At 34.2% G+C, this 11,743-nt stretch overlaps 1 protein-coding gene across 4 annotated transcripts in view; it reads left to right on the forward strand.

Moving 5' to 3' along the window:
• Positions 1-11,743, forward strand: part of LOC107498710 (survival motor neuron protein) — a 40,798-nt gene that overhangs the window by 9,856 nt on the left and 19,199 nt on the right. For all 4 annotated transcript variants that reach the window (XM_036226220.1, XM_016122146.2, XM_016122145.2 and 1 more), the window contains exons 2-7: positions 38-109; positions 1,514-1,633; positions 2,520-2,720; positions 2,862-3,017; positions 4,596-4,694; positions 5,592-5,702. In XM_036226220.1, coding sequence (XP_036082113.1) covers positions 38-109; positions 1,514-1,633; positions 2,520-2,720; positions 2,862-3,017; positions 4,596-4,694; positions 5,592-5,702 — 759 coding nt within the window. The remainder of the gene's footprint in view (positions 1-37; positions 110-1,513; positions 1,634-2,519; positions 2,721-2,861; positions 3,018-4,595; positions 4,695-5,591; positions 5,703-11,743) is intronic.

The following is an 11,743-nucleotide window of genomic DNA, read 5'->3' on the forward strand; positions in this document are numbered from 1 at the left end:
CCAACCAAACATTCTTTTTATTTTTTACCCCTCCCAGAGTGATGATTCTGACATTTGGGATGACACAGCATTGATAAAAGCGTACGATAAAGCCGTGGCTTCATTTAAGGTATGAAACGCTTAATTCTTTTCCTTATTTCCTCATGTTATTCACTTGGGAGAAAAATGGATGACATACAGTAAAGCATCCATATGATTCAGTTCTAATTTTGAAGATTAAAAGATAATATGGGTTAGTTAAATTAGATATCTTCTTTTAGAAGTTGGTAGGTAGCCTGTCATCCCTTTGACAGAGGCAATTTGAGTTTTAAACATATGTTGCTTTTAGTATGTTTACATTGCTTTGAACTCTGGAAGTCCTCTAATTCAGATAAGTGGACATTCTGAATTATAATTTTCAAATATTTAACCAGCCTTTATTGAAATGATGATAAATAGCAGTAGTGCAGTAATTAATACTTAAAGAGTGTTTACAACATTCTAGGCACTGTTTTAAGTGTTTTACATATGTTAAATTAACTTTATCTTCCCCAAAGCCAGTAAGTTGGGTGTCAAGTCAAGTGTTCCCGTTGGTAGGAAGATACAGTTCTTCTAGAGGGTATATTCTGGTTTTGAGGCCCAAATAAGACTTTCATACAGTTGTCCAACATTATTACTTTACCTACTGTCAGAGACATTTAGTCTTATTGAGCACCATGTGTAAACCATCAATAGTCTAGGCAGAGAGCATGTACTCATACAGAACACCAAGCATAGAGTCCACATCCTTCCCATAGTCATCCTGTAACTTAAGATAAAAAAAGATCAAGCTTGTATACCATCTTTGAAGCTAAGTTTTAAATTTGTCAGTATCATGCTTTCCAGTATACACTGAGACTAGAAGTGTACTAATTCAGGGTTACCAAGAGAGTTCTATAAAATGCAGATTAAAGTGGGGCTTAATGTGGGATGGGATTGGTGATATCATAGGGGGAAGTAGTCCAAATAGAGGAAAAGAACTGATTGGAGGAAAAATTAGTTTACTTTTAGTTTTATTGAGTTTGAGGTAGATATGAAGATATGAAATTGGTAATTGGAAATGTTGAACTAAGAAAAGTCAGAGCTGGATAATAGCTTTGGAAGTGTGTATAGAGATTATAATTGAAGTAATGAGAATAGATCGTTATAATCAGGTAAAGAAGGATGGCCAAATTTTGTTGGGAATGCCCAAGTTTAAGACATGATCAGAGAAGTAATAAAAGCATTGTGGCCCTACATCGTCATCCAAAATGTCATGAGTATCAAGAAGAAGATCAACAGAGTCTGATGTTACAGAAAGGTTGAGAAGGAGGAAGCTTGATTAAAGGGGTCTTCAGAACTGATAATCAGTTATATGATGCCTTTGGGGGCAGTTTCTGTAGCATGTGGGATGGTGAAAAGAGGGACCTAGAGACCAGTTTATAATAACTGAGTTATATTGTTACATTTTCTTTATCATCCTGTAACATGTATATTTCTATTCATATTTCCACAGCATGCTTTGAAGAACGGAGACATTTCTGAAGCTTCAGATAAACCAAAAGGCACACCTAAAAGAAAACCTGCTAAGAAGAATAAAAGCCAAAAAAGGAATACCACAACTCCCTTGAAGCAGGTTATTTTACAACACAGATTTAACTTTAAAGAATTTCTTCATACTGTTTTTATTAAATAGTGTAAAATATCTTTAACTTAAATGATTAGTAGGGTTTTCCATTGACATGTAATAATAAAATTTCTAAAACAACTATTAAACTTTCTATTGTTTAGGAACATGCATGTAAATAGAAGTATAAAGAATTGGGTAGGAATGATAAACACTAAATTCAGGACAGTGTTTACCTTATGTAGGAGGGAGGGGAAAGAAGGCAGTGCTGTTTTGGAGGAGTACCTGAGGGCCTTAAACTGAATTGGCAGTGTTTTATTCTTAAACCGGATAGATGGGTATCCTTTTTGTCCTTTAAAAGCCCTAAAACCATTAATACCCAGGAACCAAAAATTCTAGGTAAAGTCATTTCTGCTATTTAAAACAGTAGACTTAGAAGCTAAGTATTTTGGTGTCTCATTAGTTGCTTTAGTTTCATCATTTCCAATGGAGAAGAGAGCTAATATTTGTTAAGCATTTCCATGTGCCAGGTCAGGATGCTGGACGCTTACACGCATTCCCTTTTTTCTATTCCTCATGACACATCAGTGAGGTAGATTATATTACATATTATATCCACTTAATAGAAATAAAGAGAAAAAGAAACTTGTCCACAATTATAAAAATGGCAGAAGTTATATGCATGATTATATTAATTACAGAATTATATTTATATTGGAATTCAAATTTATGTATTTTTGGCTGCAAGTCTTTTTCACTGTTTTATTATGCCTTCTGGATTAGTTAACTGGAGACTATCCCGTCCACTCCCACTCTACCCCACCTAACACTCTTATTGTTTACCCTCATTAAAAGAAAGGTGTGTGTGTATCTTTCATTTTGTTTTTTTTTATAGTGGAAAGTTGGTGACAAATGTTCTGCCATTTGGTCAGAAGACGGCTGTGTTTACCCAGCTACCATTGCTTCAGTTGATTTTAAGAGAGAAACTTGTGTTGTAGTTTACACTGGATATGGAAATAGAGAGGAGCAAAATCTATCTGATCTACTTTCCCCAACGTCTGAAGTAGCTAATGATACAGAACAGAATGCTCAAGAGGTAAGGATACCAAAGATATAGAATTCTTGAGGGACTAGATGAGAAACAGTATAACTAGCTGTCAGTTTGATCCACTGAGGGATTATGTTTTTCTTAATGATACCCATATAACAAAAATGCATGAATTTTTTCTTTTTAAAGAATGAAAATGAAAGTCAACTTTCAACAGATGAAAGTGAGACCTCCTCTAGGTCTCCTGGAAATAAACCGAATAACATCAAGCCAAAGGCTGCTCCATGGAACTCTTTTCTCCCTCCACCACCCCCTATGCCAGGATCAGGACTGGGACCAGGAAAGGTAACTTCTGCACAGAAAAAGTTTACCAGAGTGTAGTTAATATTGGAACATTTGACCCCTCCAGTAAGAGAATTGTAGCTTTCCCCATGAAACTTTTGTAGCTTTCTGTAAATTTTATAAATACATAATTAAAAATTCTTTGAAAAGGAAATAAGATAGTAATGCAGCATAGTATATAATGAAAGGCTTTTCCAATTACTTTATGTGGTGTTAAACTAATGTAGTGAACTTAAGTTAGAAAGTATATTTTATCAACTGAGTGTTGTACTATAGTTCCCCAAGTCACTTGTATAAGATATATAAAAATTGGAAGAGAATGTAGTATTTGCATTTAATAAGATAAAATCCTAAGGAGCTCCCAGATTGTTTTAGAATAAAATGCAAATGTTTTCACTTATAATTCTTTTGGCTATAAGTAATCAAATTTTAAAAGATTTATGTTTTAAGTTTTATCATGTTAAAACCTAAAGTAAATATATCCCTGTCTAGTTGTTTTGTATAAAGCAGTGATATCTTTACTGGAAGTTATGGTATTCAGTCAATAGTAATTTTAAAACTCAAAAAATCAAGTATGACTTATTAAAACTTGTTATCTGTGAGATCATTCTTGAAGTTTACATTATATTACAGTTTATAGAATGATCAAATCTCTTAATTTACACATATATAGATAGATATGTAGATATATATAGAGAGATACCATGTTTCGTTGGTCTCAGGGGACTGATTTTTCTTGAGTGAGAGGTTTACTAATTTTTACAATACATGCTCTAAGTTAGCCTATGTAACTACTAAAAGGCTATCCATAAAGAGATTATACAAAAAGATGCGCAACATCACTAATTATCAGAGAAATGCAAATTAAAACTACAATAAGATATCACCTTACATCATCAGTAAATCAAGAAACAAGTATTGCTGAGGATGTAGAAAAGGGTACCTGTGCACCGATGGTGGGATTGCGAATTGGCACAGCCGCTGTGCAAAACAGTTTGGAGGTTCCTCAAAAAATTGAGGGGTTGGGTGGCTGAGTGAAAATGGTGAAGGGAGTAAAAAGTACAAATTAGTAAGTATATAATAGTTACAGGCATGAGTACAGGGATGTACAGCGTAGGGAATATAGACAATAAGATGCCGTAATAACTATGTATAGTGCCAGGTGGGTACGAGACTAATCGAGGGGGATACTTTCTATATTATAGAAATGTCTAACTACTGTGCTGTACACTTGAAACTAATATAAAATAGTATCGAATGTCAACTCTAATTGAAAAATAAAAATTATGCAATTTAGTTAATGATTGAAGTATATTGCTAAATTACACTCTCTTGGTTTATTAGGTAATTAAAAATCTTTCTTTTGTTTTACTTCCTGAATGTGCATAGAAATGGAATGAGAAAAATCAAGATTTATTAGTCTATTTGACCTCAGTATTTGGTACATGCAACTCTATTTAATCTAATATGTTAATATAGATATTCTGGGCAGTTATTTTAATTCTTTTGGCATTTAATCTTTTTTCATCCTTTTATATTAAAATGGGTGAATTAATCTTCCTTTGAAATACTTTTTTATAGCCAGGTCTAAAATTCAGTGGCCCACCACCACCGCCACCGCCACCACCACCACCACACTTCCTGTCATGCTGGCTGCCTCCATTTCCTTCTGGACCACCAGTAAGTGCAAAAGAATTTAGATTAAACACTGCTTTTATACGTAGTATGGTAATTAGGAAATACCATTTTAGACCATCCCTTGGGCCAGGTTCTAATGGGTAAAAATTTGAACTAAGCCTTGGGTTTTTTTTTAATGCCCTTCTGCTACCCAGACTCATTCCTCTTATAACCTCAACTCTTACCCCCTGCTTCTTTCTTGGCAGAGTCGCATGTTATTCTATAGGCAGGTAGCTCCTACTTGAAAGGATTTAATTATATTGCACATAAGGATTTGTGTTTTTGCCCTTCCAGATATGCTTAGATGTTAGCTTCTGACGATGTGGACTATCTGGATATCTAATGGTAGACTTTTAGATAACAGCAGTGGGCTAGGTTCAAAGGCACTTTTTGGCAAAGTGTGTGCATTGGGATGGGAGCAGATCAGATGTTCTACCTAAGACTTTTTTCTAAAATGCTGTGTGAGTATTTTTTGAGGAAAACTATCAAAGTATTCATGTTTGGTCTTTTACCCATACCTTCAATAAAGGAACAGAAAAACAGTTCTAATCAAAGCAAAATTCAAACATTTGACATGACTTATTGTCTTTGGACTCTATAATTTTGTTAGTCTTGTGTTGTTACTGGTTGTCTTTCTACAAATGTCAGATTTAAAAAAAAATTTAGAAGCTAAGCATGATCAGGCCTGGTTAATACTTAGTTGGGAGACCACTTAGGAATACCAGGTACTGTAGGCTTTAAAAAATATTTTTTAAAAATTTAAAAAAAATAAAAGTTTAAATACATGACATGGATGTAAGGAAAGATACAACTAACATTTAGCATTCTCTCCATAAAATGGGTCTCCAGACTTCACATTTTTGCTTATTAATTTTAACATATATTTTTCTCCATTTCCAGATAATTCCCCCACCTCCTCCTATATGTCCAGATTCTCTTGATGATGCTGATGCTTTGGGAAGTATGTTAATATCTTGGTACATGAGTGGCTATCATACTGGTTACTATATGGTAAGTGATCACTCAGCATTTTTTCCTAACACTTTGTGGTTCTATGACTTTGTTGTGTTTGTGACTAAAAAGTGGTTTGTCACATTAGGCAGATCATAAGGGATGAAAACTACCTTAAAGTTTAAGAAAAATAACTGTTTAAGGCTTAAATTACTCTTGTATTGTCCCCACTAAGTGTAATTGCAGTGTATTTAAAAAATCTTTCACATTATTAGATTATTTTGATTATATTTTCTAATTTAATGATACTTTCTCAGTTATTTTCCAGTCTCATTAATCTTTCTATTTTGATTGGAAATTAAATGGATTGTAAGAAATGGGGAGGTGGTGTGGGGATGGTAATGCCTTGCCTGAAAAAAGGAAAATAAAAAAATTTAGGTTCTTTTCATACATAGAGGAAAGTCTGGGGTGATAAATGCCAAGACAGACCTTAGGGACTGAAACTTCAAACTTGTCATATGATACATCAATCTGTTGCAGACATGTTTTTTTGTAATTTAGCATGAAATTTTTTAATTTTTATTAAAAAAATTTTTTTTAAGTTTTAGTTTGAGGAAAATAACTCACTTAAAGGCATAGTTTTTAAGTGTCTCATCTGTACATGTCCCCATTAATATTCTTATTTAAAAGTTCCTCTTCAGCTATTTTATAACCATGATATATTTGTAATATATGATGAAGTTCCCCTTTTAATGACCAAAAAAGGTAATGAAAAGTGACAAATTAATGGTTGGTAATTTGTTTTGAGACCAGTCATCTGACTGACTTCCTAAGCTTCTTTCTTTTGCACTTAATATTTTTCTGCACGTTTTTTAAAAATTATGAAATATTTTGAAAAGTAATATGTGTAACATATATAAAGTTTTGACATAGTTTATGTTTATTTTTAAATTTTTTAGACAGGGAAAGATAGAGGAGGGGAATTCATCCATTGCACTATTACCCAGATGCAATGTATTTTGAGTTATTTTCAGTCATATTATGCATAGGTTCATGGTTTTTGTTGTTGTTAATGTAAGCTTTTAATTGAAATATGCATGTAGAAAAGTGCACATGGATGTGAACAGCTTTATGAATTTTCACAAAGTGATAACACTTGTTTAATCACTTTGTGAAAAAGAGCATTATCACAATCCCAAAGCTTCTTATGTCCCCTTCTAATCATTACCAGTCCCTTTCCCAAGGGTAACCACTGTCCTGACTTCTAACATCATAGATTAGGTTTGCCCTATTTTGAACTTTAATATATAGAATCATATATATATATATACTCCTTTGTGGCTGGCTTATTTTGCTCAACATTTTGTGAAGTTAATCTACATTGTTTTATGTAATTGTAGCTGTATCGCATTCCGTCCTGTGATTATACCGTAGTTTGTTTGTTTTAACCATTGGTGGACATTTGGGTTGTTTCTAATTTGCAGTCATTAAAAATAGGGTTGCTATGAATTTTTTCTTAGTAATTGAGCTTTATCGAGATGTAATTCACATGACATACATTTTACTCTCTTAAAGTAGGTCAATGGTTTTGATTTTTAATGTATTCACAATTACATAGCCATCACTACAGTCAATTTTGGAATATTTTCATTACCTAATTTCCTTACCCATCCCCCACACTCCTCCCAAAAAATAACCCTACGTATCCCATTTTCTCCAACCTCCCACACCCTGGACAATGACTAGCCTAGTTTCTATCTCTATGGATTTGCCTATTCTTGGCATTTTGAATAAGTAAAATTATATGTGGTCTTTTGTGTTTGGCTTTATTCACTTAGCATGTTTTCTAGATTCGTCTTAGTTGTAGCATGCATCAGTACTTCATATTTTATTGCTATATAAGATTCAATTATGTATACCGCATTTTATCCCTTTAGCTTGTTTCCACTTTTTCACTGTAATGATTAATACTGCTGTGAATATCCGTGTGCAAGTTTCTGTGTGGATGTATGTTTTCATTTCATACTTAGGAGTAGTATCACTTGGTCATGTGCTATGTAAAAGTTCAGCTTTGGTAGATAACCAAACCAAAGTACAAGTGTTTTTCTTTATTTTAACTTTTTGAAAATATGTAGTTTCAGACTTACAGAAAAGTTGTGAAAATAGTACAAGAATTTCCATGTATCCTTCACCCAGATTCCCCAAATGTCAGCTTTTTACTACTTCAGGTTTTTCACTCATTTCTTATTCAATTCTCCCCCTCACTCCCCGCCTTTTTTCCTTACCCATTCTCTGCATACATGTGTGTATATATATATTCCCGCCCCCCAACCCTGGAACAATTGAGGATCAGTTGCAGACCTGGTGCCCCTTTACATTTAAATACACTATGTGTTTCCTAAAAACAAGAACATTCTTTTGTATAACAGTACAGTTAACAAATTAGGAATTAAAATTGATATAATACTATGATATATAGTCTACTGGCCTTATTCAAATTGTGCCATTTGTCTTAACGAATGTCCTTTACAACAAAAGGAAAAAATTGTGGGGTTTTTTTTGTTTGTTCATTTGTTTAGGATTCAGTCCTGGGTCACATCTTACATTTTGTTGTCATATCTCTTTAGTCATACTGGGTTTATATTTTATATTGTCATCATATACCATTTACATTGTTTTATATCCTTTAAAAATGTATCTGTTAATTTTACATGGCGAATGAATACATTGCCTTGTAAAAATTTACAAATTAAAGACAAAAATCCTGTTGGTGACCAAAGCCAGTCTCAGTTCCCACCCCCCTCCATAGGTCGCCACTGCTATTTGCTATATAGCCTGTCAAATCTATTTCTCTGCATTAAGTATGTATGAGCACTCTTAAGAAATATATTGTTTTGATGTTCATCTTTTTTTGTATAAAGACATACTATAAGAATTTAGTTGTAGTTTGCCTTTCTTACTCGTCAGACTATGTTGGTGACCTATTTAGCTAAAACCATTTAGCTAAATTTAGTGTCCATTTACTTCAACTACGTTTTTCTTCTCTAGCTATCACATTTCTCTTCTCCCATTTGTAGCCAAACTTCTTAAAAGAATTCTCTCCAGTTGTTCTCTCTATTTACTTACCTCACATTGTCTCTTCAGGCCTATCAGTTGGACTTCTGTTTTCCTTACTCTACTGAGATTTCACTTCCAGGCTACTAATTCAGTGGTCGTTTTTTTGCCTTTATCTCGCTTATCAGCAACATTTTTATATATGTGACTGCAGTTTTGAAACATTTTTCTCTTGCCCTCAGTGACACCATAAAATCTACTGGTTTTATGCCATCACCTGCTCCTTTGGGACTCCTTTAACAACTTTTTATCCTCTTCCCAATACAGCAAGCAGTCTTCCTTTAGCTGCAGTTTCACTTTCCACTTTTTCAGTTACCCTCAGTCAACTGCAGTCTGAACTTATAAGTAGAGAATTCCAGAAATAAACAATTTGTAAATTTTAAATTACACATCTGTCCTGAATAGCATGATGAAATCCCCCACCTTCCTGCCAAGACATGAGTCATCCCTTTGTCCAGTGTAGCTGCATGGTAGATGCTCCCCTCCCGTTAGTCGCCTAGTAGCCATCTACATTATCAGATCGACTGACTCAGTATCACAGTGCCGGTGTCCAAGTTACCTAATTTTACTTACTAATGCCACACTCACATAACTTTTATTACAATATATTTTAGTCCTATTTTATTATTAGTCGTTTAACTCATACTGACCTAATTTATATATTAGACTTTATCATAGGTATGTCTATATAGGAAAAAACATAGTATACATAGGATTTGGTACTGTCCACAGTGTCAGGCATCCACTGGGAGTCTTTGAATGTATCCCTTGCTGCTAATGAGAGACTACTGAACCTGAGCGAAATTCCTATGTCCAAGTCAGAGCCCCCTTGCCTTCTCTATAAACTCTCACAAGGTGACCTCATCTGCTCCATGACTTAAAGTGGTATGTTTGCCCTGGTAGTTCTCAGATGTCTAGCTCTGAATTTCAGGTCTTGTTTATTCAGCTGCCTGTTTTGCCTCACCATATGGATGTCTGTTAGATACATCTCATACTAAATGGCAGCCAAAACAAATCTATTAGTGTCATCCCATACAGTCTTTTACATCTATTTCTATACCTTTTACATCTCAGTAAGCAATAACATTGGTGCGCTAGCCTCACCAATTTCTTAAGCCACAAAACTGGAATTAGCCTTATTTTTCTTTGCTTCATTTTCTACATCCAATTTGTAAGAAAGTCCTGTTGACTACTGAGACACAGATCCTGAAGCAATGCACTTTGCTTTCTCTTTACTGCTACTACCCCATTCAAGACATTATCACCTCTTTTTTAATTGAAATCTAATCCACCCTTTTAAAGTATAATCTCAGCAGTTTTAAAATTATATTTACAAAGTTGTACAATCACCACCACTATCTAATACCAGAATATTTTCATCACCCGAAATGAAACTCCATCCCAATTAGCAGTCACTCTCCAATACCCTTTCCTCCCAGACCCTGGCAACCACTAAGCTACTTTTCTATTTCTGTGGATTTGCCTGTTCTGGGCATTTTATATAAATGATATCATATAATATGTGGCCTTTTGTGTCTGGCTTCTTTGACTTGGTATAAATTTCTCAAGGTTCCTCCATGTTGTAGCATGTTTACAGTACTTCATTCCTTTTTATTGCTGAATAACATTCCATTGTTTGGATATACTGAAATTTGTTTATACATTTATCAGTTGATGGACATTGGGTTGTTTTCTCTTTGGAGCTATAATGAATAATTCTAGCACATATGTTTTTAGTTTTGGGGGGGGTTGTATGTAGGAGTAGAATTTGTTGGCTCAAAAGGTTACTCTAGAGGAACTGCCAAACTGTTTTTGGAAATGGCTACATCATTTTACATTTCCACTAGCAGTGTATGAGGGTCCCTATTTCTCCACATCCTCGCCAACATTTATTATTGTCTCCCTCTTTGATTATAGACATCCTTGTGGGTATGAAGTGATGCCGTATTGTGATTTTGATGTGCATTTCCCTAATGACTAAATAATGTTAAGCATCTTTTCATGTGCTTAGCCATTAATATCCTTTGGAGTAATGTCTATTCATATCCTTTGCCTATTTTTTAAATTGGGTTGTTTTTTATTGATGGATTATAATAGCTTATTTTATATTCTGACTAATAAGGCATCATTATCTCCTATCTTACTTCAGTAAATCCCAACTGTTCTTTTTGCTTATAAAATCTCATATCCCACTCTGCCAAATCCATTCTCCATACAGCAGCTTGAGTGATATTTTAAAATGTATAGCATAGTATATCCATCCCTTTAAGACTCTCTGGTAACTTGCAGTCACATTTAGGTTAAAATCCAAAACCCTTATCCTAGTTTGTAAAGTATTACATGATGTGTATCTTGCTGTCTTCTTTACACACATCTTAGTCCACATTCTTCCTTACTCTGTTCTTGCCAATGCCGGCCTCTTTTCTTTCTCATATATAACTGATTTATACCTTCTTCAGGGCCACTAGCTGTTTTTTAATCTGGCAAGTTCTTTCAGATTTCACTTGTCTGTCTTCTTGTCATTCAGGTGTCAATCGAAATGGCACCTTCCTTGTCTAATCTAGAAGTGACATGCCTTCATTCTGTGTCCTGTCACCCCACTTAGATTCTCTATGTGGCACTTGTCATTCCTGGCTTAATTTTCCATACTGGTTTATCTGTATCTGTCCAGCATAATGTAAGCCTCATGAGAGCTTGGATCTTGTTGATCTTGTAACTCTTGAATCTCTGGTCTGGAATATTGCCGGGTTCATAACAAGCCTGATTTAGAATAAGTTCATAGTTTACTGTATGTTGAATGTTAGCTAGCAACAGTTAAAAAATATGAATGTACGAATGTGTTAGAATATATTTGATTTGAACGATGATGTGGGTGAAAATTAGAGTCAGCTAAATTGTATTTATAAACATTCTTATTTCATGTACTTGATTGTCCTATGTTATTAAAATCTAGCAGAATTTTAATAGACATTTAACCCTGGTCCTGA

Source organism: Rousettus aegyptiacus, unplaced genomic scaffold (genome assembly GCF_014176215.1).
Source record: "Rousettus aegyptiacus isolate mRouAeg1 unplaced genomic scaffold, mRouAeg1.p scaffold_m13_p_8, whole genome shotgun sequence".
Classification (NCBI taxonomy): Eukaryota; Metazoa; Chordata; class Mammalia; order Chiroptera; family Pteropodidae; genus Rousettus; species Rousettus aegyptiacus.